This window comes from Haplochromis burtoni, unplaced genomic scaffold (genome assembly GCF_018398535.1).
Source record: "Haplochromis burtoni strain Fernald_Lab_line unplaced genomic scaffold, NCSU_Asbu1 Contig_144, whole genome shotgun sequence".
Lineage (NCBI taxonomy): Eukaryota > Metazoa > Chordata > Actinopteri > Cichliformes > Cichlidae > Haplochromis > Haplochromis burtoni.
This window is the reverse complement of record NW_024582505.1, coordinates 1,137,520-1,159,559: the sequence shown is the minus strand read 5'-3', so window position 1 is coordinate 1,159,559 and position 22,040 is coordinate 1,137,520. Positions and strand designations below refer to the sequence as shown.

The 22,040-nt window shown below is 40.9% G+C and overlaps 1 protein-coding gene across 7 annotated transcripts; it reads right to left on the bottom strand.

The window, feature by feature from the left end:
- Nucleotides 1-61: 61 nt before the first annotated feature.
- On the bottom strand, nucleotides 62-21,639 carry LOC102297725 (protein KIAA0100). Of its 7 annotated transcripts, none has more exons than XM_005932037.3 (41): nucleotides 21,479-21,639; nucleotides 20,800-20,939; nucleotides 20,549-20,675; nucleotides 20,349-20,398; nucleotides 20,129-20,270; nucleotides 19,929-20,047; nucleotides 19,774-19,834; nucleotides 19,514-19,700; nucleotides 17,183-17,306; nucleotides 16,938-17,062; nucleotides 16,767-16,834; nucleotides 16,546-16,682; nucleotides 16,236-16,390; nucleotides 13,578-13,771; nucleotides 12,930-13,227; nucleotides 11,882-12,087; nucleotides 10,723-11,773; nucleotides 10,402-10,593; nucleotides 9,872-10,074; nucleotides 9,291-9,409; nucleotides 9,000-9,223; nucleotides 8,686-8,876; nucleotides 8,431-8,530; nucleotides 8,127-8,326; nucleotides 7,736-8,033; nucleotides 7,493-7,650; nucleotides 7,107-7,313; nucleotides 6,022-6,121; nucleotides 5,623-5,805; nucleotides 5,410-5,531; nucleotides 5,157-5,312; nucleotides 4,532-4,653; nucleotides 4,268-4,448; nucleotides 3,988-4,074; nucleotides 3,755-3,763; nucleotides 3,377-3,487; nucleotides 3,162-3,297; nucleotides 2,756-2,880; nucleotides 2,570-2,671; nucleotides 1,312-1,446; nucleotides 62-1,225 (listed from the first exon to the last, which is right to left on the bottom strand). In XM_005932037.3, exons 2-41 carry the CDS (start codon nucleotides 20,868-20,870, stop codon nucleotides 1,040-1,042), a joined length of 6,762 nt encoding a protein of 2,253 aa, XP_005932099.1. In that variant the 5' UTR covers nucleotides 20,871-20,939; nucleotides 21,479-21,639; the 3' UTR covers nucleotides 62-1,039. The 7 variants fall into 7 exon arrangements, with proteins under 7 accessions (XP_005932099.1, XP_005932104.1, XP_005932100.1 ...); XM_005932042.2 differs by having other exon boundaries at nucleotides 16,236-16,354; XM_005932038.3 differs by having other exon boundaries at nucleotides 20,800-20,936.
- Between the last annotated feature and the right edge of the window lie 401 nt (nucleotides 21,640-22,040).

Here is a 22,040-nt window from a genome sequence, read left to right as displayed (position 1 = left end):
AACAGACCAAACACACACATGAGCACACACACTAATAACACTTATTGAGAGATAAGCTGACACAAATGGGCCATGATACGATCCTTTTAATTGAAATACTCAGGGCTGATCAGAAATGTGACAAACATCAGGATTTAGCAACATTTCAACGGAAAACAACCGCGGTTACAAAAATATCAAAATACTTTGCATAAAAGTGCTTTAGTGTTCAAATTACAAAACACACTCAGCAGTTAGGTGCAGCACGCATTCTTTTTTTGCCACAATACTGTCACACACACCAAGTGCCACATTTTACCACACATCACCATGTTTTTGTTGCTCTTTTCCTGTCATATTGCACTGAGGTGAGGTACAGAAAAACAGTGAACTGAGAGGAAGCAGGCCACCATTCAACATGGAAAATATAAAATAGCATTTTATATGGGGATAAAGGCCTTCCTGTCAGCGACAGTCATACAGCCACAGTCAGTTTCTTTAAGCTTTAAATGATAAAACATATTCTATGATCAGATTTGTTTTTTTGTTTTAAACAAGTGACAGGTGCTTCAGTTAAGTGTCATTTCTTCAAGCAGAGTGCACCGTGTTCCTGAGCCCGCAGGAAGTAGCATGTCGGTCTGGGATTTTCAGCAGAGGAAACAGTAACAGTGAAGTGCCAGCTACATACTGTAAACCTTCCTCGCTACATTCAGTGCAACCAAAGCGGTCGTTCTTTCCAAAGGTTGCAGTTAATGACACCAGAGTGAAGTTTTTAAATGGCACACAAATAAACAGAATAATTTATATTTGGTCAAAATGGCACTCCAGTTATCCCGGAGCTGCTTGAGATTCAAACCTAAGACACAACAGGAGTTAACTGAAAAAAAAGAAAGAAAAAAAGATAGATCAGCAGGCTCATGTGATACAGTAAGATATTTCCTAAATCCACTTGAAATATTCCATCGTGCCCCCTTTTTCATCCTGATTCACAAAGCCAGAGTGATGCTCTGTACTTTTTCCCTGCAGCTGCTGTAGACGACTATCCACTCAATTCCAGGCGTCACTTATGTCGTCTGAATATACTCTTCTTGCCGGAGCTCTTGTCTGCAGTGCTGAGACCGATGAGGAGTCGTGCTTTCTCATCTTCTTCCTGCTGCTGTAGGCTGTTGTCCGCCTTCCCTTCAGATGCCTTCCCCCTCAAGTCTGAGCCCGAAGCTGGCTTCAGACGCAGTTTCTCTTTTATCATCTGAGCAGCAAGGAGCAAAAAAGACAAGTTTAAAAATATCAAAGATCTGCCTGTCCTTTAATGAAGAGATAAGAACGTTAATGTACCTGTGCTACAAGTGCTTTTCGGCTGTCTCTTTTAACAGCCATGGCAAAGTCGAGCCATGTCCATGTATTGTTATGGTACTCCAAGCAAGGGAGAACCAGATTCAAGTCCTTCCAGTCGACACTGTTCTTTTCACCCTGAGAGAGACGAACATTTCACAGGCAAACACAAGATTAAAGGGGATCTGTTCTCTTAATGGATATTCATTGTCAGCATTTTAAATAATAATGTCAGTGTTTGCACAAACAATCACTGTATGTAATATGACAAGGTTGGGCAATGCAGGAAATGAATTGTACTAAAGCTGAGCTTCAATTTTCTTATATTTATGTTTAAAAAAAACTATGCTGGTTAAAGATTTGGTGTGTAACGTAGACATTCTGTATTTTTTTTTTTGTTTGTTTGTTTGCAAACTATGTAAAGAAAACATGGTATGCTTACTAACAACCTCTGGGTGTTTGTCGGATGCATTCATAGCTCAGTACAATCTTTTTTGAGCCACAGATTTCTTTGAAGATTCACCTGTTAACTGTTTAAAATGGAACCAATCCAAACGTGGGACTCACAGTCTACCTGTGAGCCAAAAGCTTTTAAATATATTGTAGCTCTTAAATGATGTCGCACAGATCTGGCTATGAGCCACCACCCATCTGCTGTTCAAACCTTGTGTTTGTAAGCAGCCTATCAGTGTAAAGTTGGCTTAAAAGGAGGATTGGCTTTAAGATGGTTTCAGACAGAACTGAGGGCCAACCTAAGGCCCAGTGCAAGGTGAGACCCTCTGTGCTCATATGAGGACATCACATTTAGGCTTTTCTCCATTTTATTGATATTGAACAGAATGAAGCAGTGCTTTATGCTTTGTTAATGCTTTGTTAATGCTTTATTGTATTAAGCTGTGAAATAACCCTCTTCTCACACGAGGAGATGCATTTTTTTTTTTTTAAATTACTATCCGTTTAAAGATGAATGTTTTTATATGTATGATCCAACGATCTCAAAATGCATCTCAAACACAAGCTTGGGTCAGAGGTTAAAAATTGGTTGTTTTGAATTGCGATCCTTTCTGAAAAACAGAAAGATTTTCACCTGGTGACAAAGTTAGTTATATTCTAATATCTAATATTTGGCAGTTAAACAATGCTTAGTCAAACATATTTTGTATGGATGATTTTTGTTGATCTTTGCATTTAAACTAATAAATAAATGGGTACTGAATCTTACTGTAGAGGTATGTAGCAGCTGTTATGCACAGAAACCCACCTTATAGCTGACACAGAGAGGCACTTGTGGAATCTTGATGTAGATGAATGAGTTGTTCATTGCAGCTCGCTCTTTCATCTTATCAATGTCATCGACAGGATGCTGAGTGACAAAATATAAAGTCTACTTACTCTGCCTTAAAATAAAGTTCTATACATTTTAGCACACATAAAACAGCATCTCTACCTCTGGAGCCTTCCTGAATGACCTTCTAACCCCAGCAGTGCGGTTCAGTCCCTGGGTGACACCTTTGCTGGGACCCATAGCACCCATGGTGTCCTCTGACAATGGCCGAGGTTTGACAGGGATACCTGTATCACGGACAATATTAGAATAAGCTCTCTGGCCTCTGGGTGACTCTACACTTTATACTCCCACCGAGTCTCACATCAAGGTCATATTCAAAGTGGCTGAGGCTCTACATAGAGCTCAGAGGGATGACATAACAGAAAAGCAACTTGACACTGCAAGTCTGGTAGAGAAAATGGAAACTATTGACCATTTAGGCAGTATAAATTTCAAGCTGATGATCACACAGAGAGTCTGGAGATGAAGTGCTACGGTTATATTACAGCTGTTGATAAAAGCATACCAGTAGTAACCAGCCTAAATTTGTCTTCTTCATCTGTGACCTCCTCCTCTTCAACATTTCTCCCTGGGAAGAAAAACCCCATCATTCGTTTGAAGAACTGGTACATCAGCTGGATGGTGAGAGGCACCACATTCACCTGATGATGAAAACAAAATAGTGTTAGAAAAAACATTAAATCAAGCACCATAAAAGTGTTTTAGAGTCTTCATTCTCACCTCAAAGTGTTCCTTCACAGAGATTCCTCCCACAGGGGGGCGCACTTTGCTGAAGATCCGCAAAGCAAACTGGCGTCCAGACTGGCAGTTACTCTGTGGACGAAGTACGACCTAAAAGAGATGAGAGAATTAGATTCAAACGCATGCATGCACGCGCACGCATGCACACACACACACAAAAGTGATTTGATTTGAAAAAGCTCTACTGAGATTGAGTTTGAAAAAGACACAAACACCATGTCTCATTGATGAAATGAACACAGGAAAGAAGGCAGACACTGTAAGGTTGAGTGAACTAATGGCTCAAACATGCGTCTATGACTCAGGTGCACATGCACAATATGAAACTTCTCGCCACTGTTCCAGCTGTATACATACCCTCAAACGCTGCACAGAGGAAACCAGGCACAAATAAGTTAGTTATCAAATTGATGTCTGCCATGTATGTCACATTGTGCTTGGTTGTAAAGTGACACAATGCAAAGTGGTTTGTAGAAGAGAGGACTGGCTAGTCTCAAAGCTTCAGCAACCAAAAAGCAAAGAAAATAAATGTAAAGCAAGTGAAAATAAGCTATTCGGCCTAATCTGAATATTCCGATGAAGTTATTTACCTTGTACGCTGCGTTCGGTAGCAGGTTGTTCATTGTGAACCACCCAAGCTCCAAAAGATGCTCTGCTGTATCATCAGACTTGTTCAGCTGCAAGGAGACATTTTTCAAAGTGGTTATCACTCAGTGATCTTATCAGCAGGAGAATATCAAATAACATCTGTTAACCTCTTATCCAGTTTTTAAAATGCACTAAGGAACTAAAGACTGTGAATTTGTGGGCTGTGGTGAGAGGCAGATGGAATGTCTCCAAGCTCTGGATGGATTATCAGCATCTGCTCACCTTGCTGTACATAAATCTCTGCAGCTCCAGCTCAGCGATACCGAGCTGTCCGTCCTCTTCTGTCAAACACCAGCGGGCCTGTGCAAAGTAGATCTCTGTTCTCCTCACTACACTCACATCCTCGGGAGGTTTACGTAACTCCAGCTTATTTGCCCGCTGCAGCTGGAAATCCTTAAAACATCTGGAAAACAGATACATTTTTGTTTTTTTAAATTTTCGCCATCTCTGCTCTATCCTGGATGCAAATCAGTGCTGACATAAGACCTGATGAGGATGTTGAGCTCTTCACTCTTCATCTGCATGTCATTCTTCTCCTGGTTCAGCTGGTGCTGCAATCGTGCATTAATCTCGTTCAGTTCATCGCAACCCAGTTCCTCAGATTGCGCCTGCAAGATGAAGAAGAAACAAAGTGTTTCATTGACTTAAAAGACCCAGGCACTGCACTCCACTAATACAGTGTCACATGTCCAACATGGTGCAAGCTGCTATAAAAATCCAGTGTTCGATTTACTCAGATATTGCAGTGTGCTTTGCTTTTAATGGGTTAAGCAGAGATGATTAGGAGTTCCACAGATCCAGATAGTCTTTATTTTCAAACTTGAAGACACAACTGCTACTAACGTAATATTCTATGCAAAAAAAAAACTGTTCACACTTCAATGTATAAAGCATGCAGTTTTACTGATGTGTAAAATTACCTCACGTGCTTAAAGATTAAGAGTAACAATTCAGGTTTACTGTTTGACTCTAACAAGACCTTTGGGATATGTAAAACAACTACACTGATGGTCACAAAGGACTAATTTTGTGGACTTAAAGACAATTAAAAACACAGTCAGCTGTGAGTAACTTCTGGGCTTTTACACTTAACTTTAAATTACACGCTTACCCTGATGTTTGAATAAATCTGTTTCTCAAGGCGTCTAATTTGAGCAAGGTGTTGCCTAACGGCCTCCTGAAGATGCGAGATGCTGCTGCGCTGCTCCTCGGGGTTACTGGAAATCTCCAGCTGGAAACGCACTCGCTGCTTTTTCTCACTGTGCTCCTACAGAATCACCACACAGAAGAAACACAGTCAGCAAAAGCTAAAACATTTATTAGGCCATGGGAATTATGAGCTAGCTGTTGCGTCTCTAGCCCACCTTGCGTCTGGGCTCCACGTGTAAGAGCAGGTTGTTGACAATGTCCAGAATCATAGCATACTGAACTGGGTTAGTGGATATCTCAAGATCATGATGAATGAGAGTGAAGGTGTCCACAGCACCTGAAAAAAATGAAAAATGAAAAATCACTCTCTTATTAGAAAATTAGCACTCATGCTTAAAGATATGTGGTCTGTTGGTGGTCACATATACCAGCCTGTTTCTTCAGCAGGTCTTCCTTCTCATGGTTGTTCCTCAGCTCTGGAGGCTTAATCTGAGTGGCCAGCTCTGGGTTGATGTCATGACTGTAACTGATGTAGTGCATCCGGCAACTACAGCGCGAGATGATACGCTGAACCTGCTGAGACTCGTTCACCTGTGCGGGCTGGTTCCAATCTGCAATCAAAGATCAAACAATATTTGAATCAATCAATAACTACAATACCCATTTTAGCTCTGAACAAAAATATAAATATGCCAGAAGACTTGACAGTAAAAGGGTTTTTCTCAGTGTATAAATGTAAACATCCATGCACTCAGTCATGTTTTTTATTTATTGATTTTTACAGCTGTAGTTACTGTGTGTTCAGTGTCCTGCAGTAAAGGCCACACCTGTTGTAGTGCTAACCATTCCTCCCACAGCCTGGCCACTCTCCATCAGCTCCAGCACCGAGTCCAGGTTACGCTGCCGGTGCTCCTCAATGTTTTTCACCTAAAATAAATAAATAAATAAAAAACTCAAAGCTATGATGACAAAGCTGTTTAGTTAAAAAACAACAACAGACAGTTATTGTAAATCTTGTTTAATACTGTGGTAATTCTTTTCTCTAACAAAATGTTTAGTCTATAAAACATCAAATATGTCAATTACAGCCTTTCAAATTTCTTTATTCAGTCAGCAAAGACTGCCCTTTGTCAATTTCTCACTTTCTCATTTTGCAGCAAAAACAACTGAAATGACTTAAAATAAAGCAGCTAATCAGTTACTTGTGTCATCTTTTTAAATACAGTGTCATAACAGTACAACTTCATGGCACTCAGAATGACCTGTCATTGCAATTTCTAAATGAAAACCAATGTTTTAAAGTTTAACTGCAGACAACATCTGTAAACAACAGCTAAACCCTTAAACTTTTTGTACGTGCCAAATACAAATTTAATTCTTTAAAGAAAACATTTTCTTAAATGCAAAAAATATATAATAATCTCAAGTACAAAGTCAAATAAAATAAGATATATGCAATCTAAAACCTTTACTCTGTTCTCTTGGAAGGCTTTCTGGCATTAATAGGAGGCAAGTTTTTGTGCTGCTGAAAACAGACTTTGAGATTGTGTAGACATTAATTAATATTAATAATAAATAATTGCCCAACCTAATGACCCTTAGGTCACTGGCTTTAAGGGCTTCTGGAGGCTTTCTACAGATTTTTCACTGTATTAAACAAACAGCAGCGGTTGGAGCAAAGTTTGTCTTTCTTCACATCAGAGTTTTCTAAAGAGATTTCTGTTGCAGGCCTTGCTCGTGTTTATATCGTTTATCACATCGGTGCACAACAGAGCTGTGCATTAAACAAAATATTGAAGCAGAGAATTTGTGTCAAGAATCTTTTATAATCAAATTTTTCAAATTACTCGATGAATCTTTGCAGCCCTAATTCTACGACTGGGTTAGTTGACCCCGTGAGAGCTTAGCCTACCTCCAGCCACAACTGTCGGTCCTCTTGTTCAGATGGGTTGGGCTCCATGGTGGCAAAATACTGCATACCATCCAGCAGACAGGTCCAGGTGGTCTTCTGCTTCAAGGTGTCGTTATACCAGGCAGGGTGATGCTCACACTGCAGCAGTTGAGCCTTTGCTGCAGACACCAGTACACAGCCGGCAGTCTCTGTGCCACGCAACATCATCTAAGTAACGCAAAGGATGATTGAAAGATAAACACCTGACAATCAATCTGCATCAATTAATCCAAATTTGACAGATTCGTTTTCAAGTAAAAATAGTGACAATCTACATGAACATCATATGATGGGTGAAGAAAAGTGGCAAATTATTGAAATATAACTGCTGTTATTACTGCAGTTACCTGACAGTTGACCAACTCAATAAACCAGTTGCGGTTATATACATCATCAGTCTGACAGGCTGCAATGCCACACAGCTGGTCGCTGACACCTGAATCCTCTTCTGAAAACACCACAAACTTGTCTGTCTCCTCAATCAACTTCTGAAGCATCGATGTGCCTGAAAGATAAGTGGAAAAGCAATCAGTTAATAGATGTTAAAGCCTAAAACCGTGGCCTTTTTGTTAGTCAGGTGACTTCCTTACCTTCATTTTGACTTTTTTCTGATCGGTTGACAGAAGCAACAACTGGTATGGTAGGAGCTGTGGTGGGGGAGTAGGTGGTAGGAGAGCGTTTGAGCTTCTTTGTCTGCAGTTGTGTGTCGATTCTCAGACCTTTCAAAGCTTCAGTGGAGAGATTTCTTTTCAGTACAGATGCCTTTTTGTAGCCATCATATAGCCCAAAGGCTATGTTTCTGTTTGTAGTTGTCCAGGAAGCACGTAGATCCACCAGACGCAATTTGTGAGTATAAGAGGCATTTGTTTCATCCTTTGTGTTCACCTCCTGACAAAGAAGATACAGATAAGGACATTAATTATTCATGCAGCCGCAGTGAAAAATACATTTAAACTCCAGCCCTTAGGCTCTGGCTGCTACCTCCTCCATGCGATTGCTCTGTCGTTGGTAGCTAAGGGATGACAGGCTGAGCAGGTGAGTCTTCTTCACTTGAGTGTTGATCTGGTGGTCAGCAGTCTCATCCCAGGTGGAGGCCATCAGGTGGACTGTCACCTGTGAGAGCTCACTAACCATCTGAGTCACATTCCACTCAGAGATCAGCCTCCTCATCACAGTGCCAGCTGAGACACCACACAAACACACAAAAGCGCACACATGTAAACTAATGAAGAGTACTTTATGTGATGTTGTGCATCCAGCACATCTGTAAGTAAATTGCTTTTACCCTGTGGAATAAGTCTTTGTGTGCCCCGAGTGAAGACGTGGCCTTTGTTGCACTCCAGTTGGATACCTCTCTGCTGGGCAAAGGAGGCCCAATAATGCACCTAAAGGGTACACAATATATAAAATGTGCAATAATCAAGAAAAACACTAATATAATGAACAGTTACAAACTGAGGCATATTTGATGGGAAAAATGCAAACTTTGACCCTGAGACTGCTGCTGTTGCACACACTGAAAAAACAAAACAAAACCTACTTGTAGTTGTGGAAAGGCAGCTGTGTAGGACATCTGCTTGTAGTGCTGACCAAGCTTCTTACGAATTGGCTTGAGGCTATGGAAGAGCTTGCCTCTGCAGATTGGCCGAGATACGCTTGTCCAGGTGGCCCAGAAATTTTGCATCCAGCGCAGTGTGCTGCTGTACAGGAGGATTCTGGGCTGATAAGTGTCTACAAAGAAAAAAAAGAACAAAACCTTTAACTCACAAAAGTAAAATAGACATAAAACACTGGTTTGTAAGTGTTTGTAAATTTAGTTTACATAGAACGATGATTGAATACAGTTTGACAAACCTGTGCCACAATGCTGGTTAAGGTCCATGGTGATGGAGAGGTTGAGATTCTCAGAGCGAAACGCTCTGTAAGAGTCGTGAGGCTGTCCTGAGGTCACGTCTGCAATGTTCTCCGCACAGCAGAGCATTACAGCATGGTGGTCATGGGGATTGCCATGGCAAAGCCATTGGAGATCAAGGGTCATACACAGGTTGGGTAGGTGTAGAAAACAGATATCATCATACCTGGAAAAAGATACTTATTAATACTGAATGTTTCTCTGCAAACACTGCTTTTATTGCTTCCACTTACTTTGACGCGGTCCTGACATTTACATCCAAGTCTCCTTTAAAAGCAAACTGGCCGGGGTTCCAGTCAAAGTTCAGCTTATTCCACTCCCAGTGCAAATTTTCCGTGGTATTATAGGGATCCTGTAAGAATCATAACAAATTAACCTGTTACTAATTTTGCTTAGCACAGTGGTTCTCAGACATTCTCTAGCATGTTCTACCTCAACAGTCAAAAACACCCCTCAGTTTTTATTAAAAATATAAAGAACCCAACATGAATAAACTTAACCAAATGGCAGTGCAATATCATCAGAAAACTCTTGTTTTGTTTTCCCTAAAAAATATGTTGTTCATCTTAAATCTAAAGTAAAGTATTTATAAAATATACTTTATATTTTTGCCAGGCTACCTGTGCCACAGCTTCAGTGGCTCCTGCCCCACAGTTTGTAAACAACTGGTTATCATGGCATTGCTAACAGTGTCAAAACATAAGAATTACTTTAAACAAAATGGAGAAAGCTGCCAAAAACATAAAAATAAACTGATATTGATAATAACCTGTCACGGGTAAACATAAATACTAAGAAAAAAACAATGTTTTACCTCTGTAGCCAGCTGATGAAGATTGGCCTGATCAATGTCCATGACCCAGCGCCCGTGCAGAAGGAGACGACTTTTGTCCCACCAGGCCAGAAGAGGCGAGGGATCAGCTGTGGGTTTGGTCAGAAGGTCAACTGACTGGCCAATCAAAGTCCAGGCAGGGTCCCAACATGGCCCCCAAACAATAGTGTACAGAGAGATGTTGGCTGGGGAAAAAAAACATGTAACAATTCCTGTGTGAAACATTCAATTCAATTCGAATTCAGTCATAATCACTGAGTAGTTGAATACTTTAAAAAGAAAAGTGTACACTTTTCTTTTTTAGAAGAGTTCTAGTTTTGTATGTTCAAGGACAAGGACACATTTCTCTCCTCATTTACTCCTGAAAATTCAGTCTTCTGCTTCATCAGTTTTAGTCTAAACAGTTGAACTTTTAAATCACTTATTGGTCATAGTCATAGGATTATAGCAGATTCTTCTGCATATCTAGACAGGATTTTGGGACACTGACCAACATTATACTGATAACTCACATTTGAAGTCATAGTAGAACTTGAGTGGCGGCATATTCCTGTGGACTGTTACATCTCCCCACGGTGGTCCAAGGGGGACAGTCTGTTTGCGCCGACCTCTCAGCTGTCCATCTTGCTCTGTGCCAATCAGACGCCCCGACAGCTCCCAGTCACGGATCTCAAACAGGTAGCGAGGGTAGTCCCGAATTCTCACTGGTACAAAGCAAAAGTAGTAAATACTTTACTACTTTAATACTCTAGTAAATACTAGTAACAATAAAAAAAACTTTGAAAAAAATCCTTTGTTTTTTGCCTTAAATGGGCATATAAAGGTGCTCTTACCCAAAAATGCAGCTAGTTTAAACTTGACTGCACGGCACCATTGGACGACCAGAGGGAGCCCATCTCTGGGGAAGGGACTGATCCCATCAATGTCCCTCAACTGTTCTCTCACCCTGTCGGGGCCATGAAGGGACTGATCAGCAATGACGACAAGTTGTAAGTCTGAAACAGTCCAGGTCAGCAGCGACTTCCTCATGGGTGTGTTTGCATAGAGGCGGCGTGAACGCTGGATGTAGATCTCTATATGCTTTTTCTCCAGTGAACTATACAGCTCTTCTATCTTTCTAGCCGGGAGAAGTTCTCCATGTTGCTTGCGGAGATCTGCCACCTTCTTATCCAGAAGCTGCAGACGTTTTGCACTCTCTTTACTTTCATCCTTCATCAGTTCATAGTTGTCTCGCAGCTTGATTTCGAAGACATCGTCCAGGAAGACAAATGAGAACTGGCTAATTTTGAAGATGAGGTCAGGCGGCAGACGTTGGGTTGCGGAGGCCTGGGTTGGGGACTGATGGAGACTTTTTAGCCACTTCTGCACACTAATAGCTTTGTCAAATGTGTTTGAGAAATTGTACTGGTATGGGAACTCCATAGATAAGGAAGGACATGTCAATACCCAGACACGGTTATGAGGAGTGGTGAGGAAGGGAAAAGTGTCTCTGTGCAGCTGCATTTCAGTCAGATCTGCATGTGTCTCCACATCTAGGCCATTAAAAGAGACTATATTGTTGCCATCAAAGTTGAAGATCACTGAGGGAGAGCGCATATGCATAGAACTGCCTTGCTTTGAGAGAGAGAGTGCATCCATGTGCAGCAGAATGTAGTTCTGATCAGTAACATGAGCAGTTAAACGAGTACAGTCCAGTTCAACACGCAAACACAGGCCTCTGTTCTGACCTGAGGCAGCTTCAGTGTTCACTGGTTTAACTGGCTTTTCCTCTCCTTTCTCTCCACACAGCATTAACCAACACGCCTGACCTTCAGTCATGTGCTGATATAGGACCATGTGGTCTGGTGGCGTCCATTCGACAGTAAGATCCTCTTCACATTGAACCTAATTAAAGAAATCAACATATTAATACACTCTGAAATAAATACCGCTAGCATGCTGAGATGGAAATTTATTTAGTCCAGATAAATTCAATTCAACAAATGTGGTTACCTGTATGGTGTGGGTGGTGATGTGGTACCACAGCGTTAATGTGGTGAGTTTAACTATAGGGTTGATGGTTTGAGAAGCGGGACAACATACTTCCATGTTCTCTGTGACTGTCTTGATCACAGACAAGCTGACCCCCTGCAGAGACACCCTGGAGCTCTCAGCAGAGGTCAGGACTCTGACAGTGTCCATCCGCAGAGATACAGCTCCTACACAGGAAAGAAGAAATAATACAGGCAAAAATGGAAGCAAATCAAAAAAGAAAACAGTGAAGAGAAGAAAGTGGAGGTCTCTTTTGGAAGTATCCTGGGAGAGAGAGTAGAGGGAAAGCTACAACGCAAACGGCACAAGGTGGATTTGTACCTAGACCTCTGCAACAGCACATGGATTGTCTGCTCAACCAAGTGAGCTATAGTAGCAGCCACATATTATCTTCAGTAGAAAAAAATCTCTCTTTCTCTTTTTTTTATAAAGCAAGAGATGTAACTGACAGAATTCATTCAGATTAATTTTGATTTTGAAAAAAAGTTACAAATTTCCTCACAATTTACTAAAGCCAAAGGTTACATCAATCAAAAACTAGTAAAACTAGGAAAAAACAATAAAATTCCTAAATGTTGCAGTGTTGTGAGATAGCCTACCAACAGAGTAAAGAAACCTTTAGCTCTATATGCTTTAGACTGAAAAACTATGTGACAAAAGTGGATGCCAGCAGAAATTTATGATGTCAATAAGTGCCGTTCATAGCTTAGATAGCATAGCATAGCATAGACATAGTAGGGTTTAAATAGCAGTTTCAGTCCATATTTACAGTGGATGTGGTTTTAACTGTGAAAAGCAATACACCTTTTTCTTTACACATAAACAATTTCCTGTTTAGCATACATGTCCTAATATGATTTAAACTACTACGCAATTACACTGAAAAAGTTTATCAGTTGTATGTGATGATTTGTTTTATTGCCACATAAGTTTCATTTGGAATTAAAGCTGTAAAACAGTCTTTTCAGTCAAACAGCTCTGTATTATAATAAAAATGCTCATTCCTTACCTGCAACATTAGAAAGCGTGAAGACATTAACGTCCTCTAGACAGCAGTCCACTTTAAAAAGCAGGTGTAGTTGTGAGGAGGGGATAGGTTTTATGGTGTCGTCATTACAAGGAGACAATGGAGTCAGATCTGGCAGCTGTGACTCTGGATGACGAGGAAAACACATGAGAGACAGCAAGCGAGACAGACACAGTGCACAGGTCTCTGAAAGCTCCACTTGAAGCCCTTTCAGGCTGGACTCAACGTTCAGACTCAGAGGCTGGCTGCTCGACTTCATGTGGGGTCGGTTCAAACTCCCCTGGAGGGAGAAGAGATTAATGAAGAAATCCTTAAAATCAGTTTAACTTGAAACCACATGTTCTGATTTTGCATTGCTCATATAATCTAGAGTTGGACAAATTGGAAGATTTCCCAAGTTTAAAACAAACAATATCAGTCACAAGTCACTTCAAAGAAGGTTGCTGATAAGAATTTAAGCTTTATATTATTTTTTCCACTTTATTATTCATAGCTAAAGCATCAGTATCTTGGCCAGGTCTCCCTTGAAAAAGAGGTTTTTAATCTCAATGGGATCTTCCTGGTTAAATAAAGGTTAATAAATAATCAGTATAGAAAGATACAAATGTTTATAAAGGTCTGCAGTCCTACCTGCAGGCTGAGTGAGTCTAGGATTAGGGCTTCTCCCCATACATGTTTACCAGGAGGGTGGGGTGCCTGCTGGATATGAGACCCCTGACCCACTCTCCACCAGAAATTGTCCAAGGACAGCGAGGCACGTTCGTGCACATTTTGGGACTCTTGATTCTCACTCTCAACTTTAATGTCAAGGATATGACGCAGTTCTGAAGAAACAAAGGGTGTGCAGATAAAAAAACATTGTAAGTTAAGCATAGACCGTATAAAAGATAAACACTGTCACAGTTTTACTTTCTTTTTTGTAAACACAAAGGGAGATGTAGGTTCAACCTTGTAACCTAGAACACTGGCTAAGAACTGGGAATTACAAATTATTAGCCAATGAGAATGTCTACGATAATCTTTCGATTCTAATAAATACCACCATTTACAAAATGATGTTCATGTTTTATTCGATATGACCTGAAACTATGTGCCCATAAAGAGATCAGGAAAAGGTTTACTGATGTCAGAAAGCAAGTATTTCTAAGTGGTCCCCTGGTGGCAATTAAAAAGAACTCATTTAGCCACATTTAAGCACTAGCTTCACTTTTCAGACCATGTCTTTAGTACTTTTTCAATTCAAGTGACTCTGAATAAAAGGAGACCTCTTTCTAGCGTCACTGCTTGAAGTAGAAAAAGTTAATGAGTAACATTTAAAAGGGCCCTGTGGAAAAACCTTATCTAATCTACGCATGTTTGAAAGAGGTTGGCCTAACAGTTACCCATAGAACAAGGTTATGAAGGAAAATGTGTTTCAAGAATAGAGGAGACTTGTACATAATAAAGTAAAGTAAAAACAAAGTGTAATTAAAGTAAAGCTTTTCAGGTAAGGAGTGCTGGGGTCAACTGAGAAAACTGTCAGGCGGTGGAAGGAATACTTCGAGGACCTCCTTAATCCCACTGACACGTCTTCCGAGGAGGAAGCAGAGTCTGGGGATGAGGGGAATGACCCGCCAATTTCCGGGGGCGAGGTCACTGAGGCAGTTAAACAACTCCTTGGTGGCAGAGCCCCTGGTGTTGATGAGGTCCGCCCCGAGTTCCTGAAGGCTCTGGACGTTGTAGGGCTGTCCTGGTTGACACGCCTCTGCAATGTTGCGTGGAGATCAGGGGCAGTACCTGTGGACTGGCAGACCGGGGTGGTGGTCCCCATCTTTAAGAAGGGGGACCGGAGGGTGTGTTCCAACTACAGGGGGATCACACTCCTCAGCCTCCCTGGGAAAGTCTATGCCAGGGTGCTGGAAAGGAGAGTTCGTCGGTTTTCGTCCTGCCCCAAGTGGAGGAGTTCAAGTATCTCGGGGTCTTGTTCGCGAGTGATGGGAGAAGGGAGCCGGAGATCGACAGACGGATTGGGGCTGCAGCTGCAGTAATGCGGACGCTGCACCGGTCCGTCGTGGTGAAGAGGGAGCTGAGTGTAAAAGCGAAGCTCTCAATTTACCGGTCGATCTACGTCCCTACCCTCACCTATGGCCACGAGCTGTGGGTAGTGACCGAAAGAACGAGATCGCGGATACAAGCGGCAGAAATGAGCTTCCTCCGAAGGGTGGCTGGCCTCTCCCTTAGAGATAGGGTGAGAAGTTCGGCCATCCGGGAGGGGCTCAGAGTAGAGCAGCTGCTGCGGGGCAGACCCAGGACACGCTGGAGAGATTATATCTCTCGGCTGGCCTGGGAACGCCTTGGTATTCCCCCGGATAAGCTGGAGGAGGTGGCTGGGGAGAGGGAGGTCTGGGCCTCTTTGCTTAGGCTGCTGCCCCCGCGACCCGGCCTCGGATAAAGCGGATGAAGATGGATGGATGGATGGATGGATGGATGGATGGATGGATGGATGGATGGATGGAGTGCTGGGGTTTAACATAGCAGAATCCACCTGCAATACTGCATACTGTATGGGTAATTCTTAACAGCTTGTTGTCCTGGTAGAAGGCTCAATGTCAACTGCTGCTAGTGCAAGAGAGGGGAAGTGGTGAATGATCTAACCAACTATAGTACAGGAATTACAAGAGTTTCAGCTGAATAACTGAAGGTAGTCAGGTAGGTAAAGTCACACAAAATTCCGGGTTATTTTTCTAAACTTCTTTACTTCTATTTATTTTTCTGGCTGTTCTTAGATATGTAAAAGTGGCTAATGGTAACAATAAACTAAACTAATGGTTGCAACTGTACTAATCCTTAAAAAACAAAAAACAAAAAACTCCTGGATACTTTGGCCTAGTGGGAGGGTCAATTTTTGTCTGGAATAATTCAAAACAACCCTGATCTTATGAAGGTGGTGAGCTTACCATCCGACTCTGCTATATAGAGCATCATTACCATTGAGCACTGTCTGGCAATCAGCAGATGGGAAAAGTGTAAAACCTTAACTATGCCGACTAAACAGACGCTAAATAATCCTGGACAGTGGCAAAAACCAGGTTTGATTATTTCCAGTTTCATGCCAAGGAAAAGTTGACTGTTGAGAAAATTCTATAGGTGTCCAATTTCCATTCTACACACCTTAACCAATTTTTTTTGTGTGTGTAGATGAGTAAATCTTTAAAAAAAAAGAGCATGTTAAAATAAATATTCCTGTATAAATATTTTGCATCTGGCACTTTTGTGAACATAATGCACTCTTCACATGACAACAAGTACCTCCATTAGCAGAGAGGAAGCCCAGAGCAAAAGGTGTGGTGTCTCCCAGCTGAACAGACACATTGATGTTGGACACAGAGGTGGTGATCATCACGGGAGCATCCAGGTGAGGAAGGCGCCTGAGGAAAAGGAGGGTGGGCAAATAATCTAACGGACTACACCGCACAAGGTAAGGTAATGGACAAAAACAATAGAGAATGAGTGATGCACAAACAGGGATAGTGAAGAGAAGATGGTGAAAGGTGTTAAGAAGATTTTAATTTCAGAAATCCAGCAATCGAACTATGTGAGTTTCACTTTTACAACTTGCCTTTTTCTGTGTGCTTCCTTCCTGTGGAATAGCTGTTCCCATGGAAATAGATTGAGCCAATGGGAAAACTCCTGGTGACGGTAGTGAATGATGCAAGTGTTGACGACGACTGACCCTGAGATGTCAATTGATGTAACCTAAATTCACAGAGACACGAGGGAGAAAGTCTGAGTAACTGATTTACAAAACGATGCAATGTGGCCTTAAAGCATTTCCCTCACCTGCAGGGTTGTCTTGATTGTGTTCACACAAAGAATTCTTTGCCTACTTTGAGACAGCAGAAGTCCATCTGCCAGCAGAAAAAAAGAAAAAAAAAAAGAGCGTGTTATTCACGACTTCTTCCTCCTTCCAACTCTCTCTGCAATAAGTCTGGCGCCCAGCTGTCCACTTACCCTCGAGAAGGAGCTCCAAGCTGCTCTGGGGAAAGCTCAGCTCAGGAGTGAAGCTTTTAAGAGGAAGCTGCTCGTTGTCACGTTCGTAGCAGATCTTTAAAGACTTTAGAGTCCAGTTCAGGTGTCTGTACAAGTAAGAAAATAGGGTTATAAAATATCTGAAACAACAGATCATTTAAAAGAGTAAACTAATGCAAAACTGTGATCACAGTATATACGCAGCTAGATGTAAAACGGTGACTCACCGTTTCTGGCTGTGCATCGACAGGGTTATGTTTGTGTTATCAAATTCCACATTGACCTTGTGGGGAATCAGCTGATGAAAGCGTTCCACAGTCTCAGTCTGGATAAAATCATCATTTTCATTCTCTAAAAAGAAATAGTATTTGAGTAATTAAATTAGAGTGTTATGTAAAGAATTATCAAAAATATCAAGCCTATCAAGCTGGCATTTGAATTTTAAAAATCTATGACATAGTTAGAAAGACAAAATTAGCACTTCAACCTTTAATAACACGCAGGTGTTGACTTTCTGACATTGTGCATATTCCACGGGATTTCAAATATTCTGTAACATGCATGTTGTTTAAGACTACACTTAATATTATAACTGTTAGAGTGGAGGTGGATTCTTAATAATGCAACTGATTTTGCATATGAAGGCAGAGCAACCTGGGATTATACTGAGAAGTTAAATCACTAACAACACAACTTTAATGCATTATTTTCTACTAATCTATAAATATGTTTCTTATAAAAATACATACTATGGTTACGTGTCATTTCCTCTTTTTTGCTCGTGAGAATGTTAGTAGTTATTTACATGGACAGAACCACCAGCCTCAACTGTATGTGCAATGTTTATGTTCGTGTTTTTAACTGCAAGCTATTTTTAACATCTGATTCAATGGCCTAACAGACCTGTGCATCTATAAAGAAATGGAAGAAAAAAATCATCTTGCTTTAAACGCTTTTCAAACATTTTCTCCTGTTTTTGTAATGAATGTATAACTTAGTCCTACTTTGACTGTGTTGGTAAAACTTTATCATTAAGGACATTTCAAACACTCACAGAGGCCAGTGAAGAGCTATGATATGACCTTGTTTTCATTTTGGTTAGCAGAACAGCTAAAAATATCACAGATGATGGAAAATGTCCAGGCACTTTTAGAACACGCAAAAGATCAAATGCAAATGCAAAGGCAGAAAAAAACAACAAGAAGGGCAGCACAGAGTGAAGGTCCTGTGGATGTACAACAGCCAAGGCACTGTTCTTTATTCATCTAACACCTGACAATACTAATTGCAGGATAGATAGTTTTAAAATGTGATTTTCATAAGGGTTCTTCCCTCCAATTCAATAAATATATCATTGAAAAAAAGATTATTAAGACTTTACCATCTGTGATGGTACAACTATGAATGCAAAACAGTACAACAAATCAGACTTGAAAAATAGAATGAAATAAACTGAAAGTTAACTGCAGAGGTTGGATAAAACTGTACTGTGCAAAAGTCTTGGGTCATTCATAATTTCTTTATTTTTTTGGTAGGAAAATGGGAAATAGGTAGAGTGATTTATTGAAACATGTTCAAACTTGCGTGGAAATACAATTCATAAGGAAAAAACAGAGTCTGTACAAATGTAATGAGCTTGAAGGTCAATATTTGGTATAGCCACCATTATTCTTCAAAACAGCTTGAACACTTAGGGAAGCTTTCTAGTAATTTCTTTCAGTAGTCTTTAGAAATACTTCTCCAGGCTTCTGGAAGAACATTCAACACTCTTCTTTGGACACTAGTTGTTTTGTGTTTTGTTCTCTGTCAAGATGATACGACAATACTATTAAGGTCTGTAGAGACGGGGGATGTGCCTTTGTGTCTGTCCAGACTGTTCATCAGTTGTAGGTAGTTGTTTTTTTTTTTTTAGGCTTCACACTTTAATTTGCCCTCCACCTGTGCAGTTTCATCAGATGTTTTTTTAAGGACACACTGCACACCATGCACAGATATTCATTATATTTGGCTAATAACTGTCTGGGAATCACCTTCTTAGTGCAAAAATACTATTTTATGTTTGCCAAACTGTGTCATGTTTGGCATTTTTTGTAGACTCAATAAAAAAAAAGGAACAAATAAAGCGCCTAAAGATACAATTTAAAACTGGTTCTTTGCTAAGTTGTCTGCAATGTGTAGACACAACACTGGCTCATCCCTTTAAGAAAAAAAAGCTTGAATGATCAATGTTAAGGGGTTTAACAGCAAAAACATTCCTCTGAAAATGGTCATTTACAAGGACTGGACTGAAAATGAGGGAACAAGCAGCCAATGTCCATTAAAAAAAACATTAAAATACTTTCAGAACGCCTGGAGAAGTATTGCTCAAGACCACTTTGAAAAATTACAACAGTCTCACTCCTTGGAAGCAACATACAAAGAAATGAGAGGTGGCTCAAGACTTTTGCACAGTACTATAGATTACAATTTGGAGAAAAGAAGGAATGCAAATGAATGTGATGGATAAACACTATACTTAAAAATCATTGCTTCCATTTCAGAGGTCAAACGTTACTCACCAAATGCACCATGATCTTTCTCTTTGTGGGAAACTGCTGGAAGCTGGAGCTGACTGAGGAACAGCCCCTCATGCAGCTCTGCCATTAGAGTCCTCACACTCAGGAACAGACAACCTGGCTTCATCTCTGGTAAACTCACATCTCCAGATAGCAACAGGCTAAGTGCCACTTCAGCCAAACATATGTCCTAAAATGGAGAGCACATCATTTACAAACATTCAACCACCTGTTTCTATTTCAGTGACAGTTACTCCACTCACCAGTTCACTGCTTTTGAGCACTTTACTGCTTAGTTGTCCAACCGAGAAGTTCCATGCCAACCTGTAAAGAAATTTTTCAACATGGATTTCATTTTGGACAAGTAATACAAACTATTGATTCAGTCAGATTAGCTATAAACCAAAATAAATAATACCTTTTACTCTGGTGGTCAAGTAACAAGGTGATACCTGCAATAGTCATGTGCCATAGAGATTCTGGCAGTGCTAGGTTTAGGACCATCACGTTGATGGAGCTGATGTGGAATGACAGCAACTGGAAATACAAAACAGGAAGTGAGATACTGTGTACAAATAAGCATAAAAAGAAATGTTAACTTATCGCCAGCCTTCATACTTGTGACAAGAATCGAAGCGTTTTGGGGCTGACAGAAATCTTCGCCGACTTTTTTCCATGGCTCTGCTTCACCAAAGGTTCTAGTGGTGCTTGCAAGTCAAACCGGACTCTGGTTTCTCCAACACAGAATGCCAGGTATCGCCTGAAACACAACTTATGATATTATTTGCTGCTAACTGTTTTATCTCAGACTATCTGGGCAACACATTAAGCTACTTACGGTAAATCCTGGTTTAGAAGTTTACTTGAAATCCATATCCTGTCAATTTCCTGCCATTCACAGAATTACAGCAAGATAAAAAAAAAATACATTTGATAGATGGTAAAGTACACAAACTCAGAAGTGAACCATTGACATGGGAGTGGTTGTTTAGCATGTGCCGACTACACAAATGTCATGTAAACAAAAACGTGTCCTACCAAAGTATGCTGGGGGTGAAACTGGATACTGACTCCTTGGACAGAAAAAAATCCTACTGATTTAATCTTCAGATGAGCATTGAGGGTAGTTTGGAAGAATCGCACAGCCAGGGTACATATGAGCCACCTAGAACAGCGGGAAAATGTGCTACTTTAAATGAGGAGAGCAAGGAAACATCTATTAAGCAGTGCTTGCAGTTTAAACCATACCAATAATCGCTGTACTGTAGAAATTTCCACACATTCCTCACCTGAAAATGGCACACAGCACACCAATAGCCAGCAAAAAGATTAAAAATAATGATATCAGCAGGAGAGACATTGTGTCTCTAGTTGTTCACACCCAAATCTTGGGACATGAGTCTGGCTGCTCCTTATCTTCTCTCAGCTGCTGTCAAAGAGGAAGAGATGTACTTAAGCACAATATCCAGGTGCCACTCACTACTGATAGGTGACACCGACTGCTTGCAAATAGTTGCTATAACTGTAATTAGCTGAGGCAACACTTCCTACACAAGTTAACAACCGTTCGTTGTGGAAAACGTTAACAGCTAGCCTCACAGAGCTAACACCTCTAATTAACTACAGTGTAATTACAAACCGACCACGAAACAGCACCTAGCTAAACTTTATCGCTCAGCTAACAGTGTAAAGAAAACACAAACCTCTACTAAAACTTGTTTCCCATTACCAAGCCGCCAGTGAGAAACACTCACTGCCAAGCAGCAGCAGCATTAGCCAGTAACCCAGCACTAAACAGTTAACGAAATTTGCAGCCGCGTCATCCAAAAATCTTAAGCAAATCTGGGCTAGCACTGTAGCACGCTAACGCTACCGCTAACTTAGCGGAACTGCCAGTTGGCACTCTTTTTTGCGCCTGTTGGTCGTCTTTGGTCTTTTTGGCCTCACTCTCTTACAAAACTCACTTACCCTGACATATTCGCAACACCGAGCTGTCGCAGCGCAGTGTAACGCTGCAGACAGAGCAGTTTCATGTGACAGTTGACTCAGAGCTTAGTAAACACTGTTCTCCGGCTTGCCGTGCTCAGCTGGCAGCTCGGTGGAGCGCAGTGGTGGGAGCGGAGCTGGGGATTGGCCAGTAACGATGTCTAAGCAAGTAATCTTTAACTAAACAGTCACACATTATTCAGCGGTTCACACCAACTTTAAACTAACCCATAAACAAGCACGAAAATAAAATGCGCAACCTTTATTCCAGTCATACATCAGTTTTACAAATACCAAATAAACAGTTTATTCCCATTGTGCACACAAGTCTCCTCCTCTGCCATCCCCCTTAGGGAAAAAACGTATTTCTACATTCTCAGGTAACATCCTTGCACCTGCCAGCCTTTTGGTCATTTGATTGTTTGCATATATGCAAAATGCTTCAACTAATGAGGAAGAACATACAAAATCAGGCAAATTCTCCTTAATTATACATATAAAACCTTTATTTTCTATTATGGTATATGGCACATGTTTTCTAAAT

Coding starts and splice junctions, on each gene's coding strand:
- LOC102297725 (XM_005932037.3), bottom strand. CDS start 20,870: ATGTCTCTCCTGCTGATATCATTATTTTTAATCTTTTTGCTGGCTATT. Junction 16,683..16,766: donor CAATCAAGACAACCCTGCAG/GTGAGGGAAATG, acceptor CTGTGAATTTAG/GTTACATCAATTGACATCTC. Junction 9,224..9,290: donor AATGTCAGGACCGCGTCAAA/GTAAGTGGAAGC, acceptor ATCTTTTTCCAG/GTATGATGATATCTGTTTTC.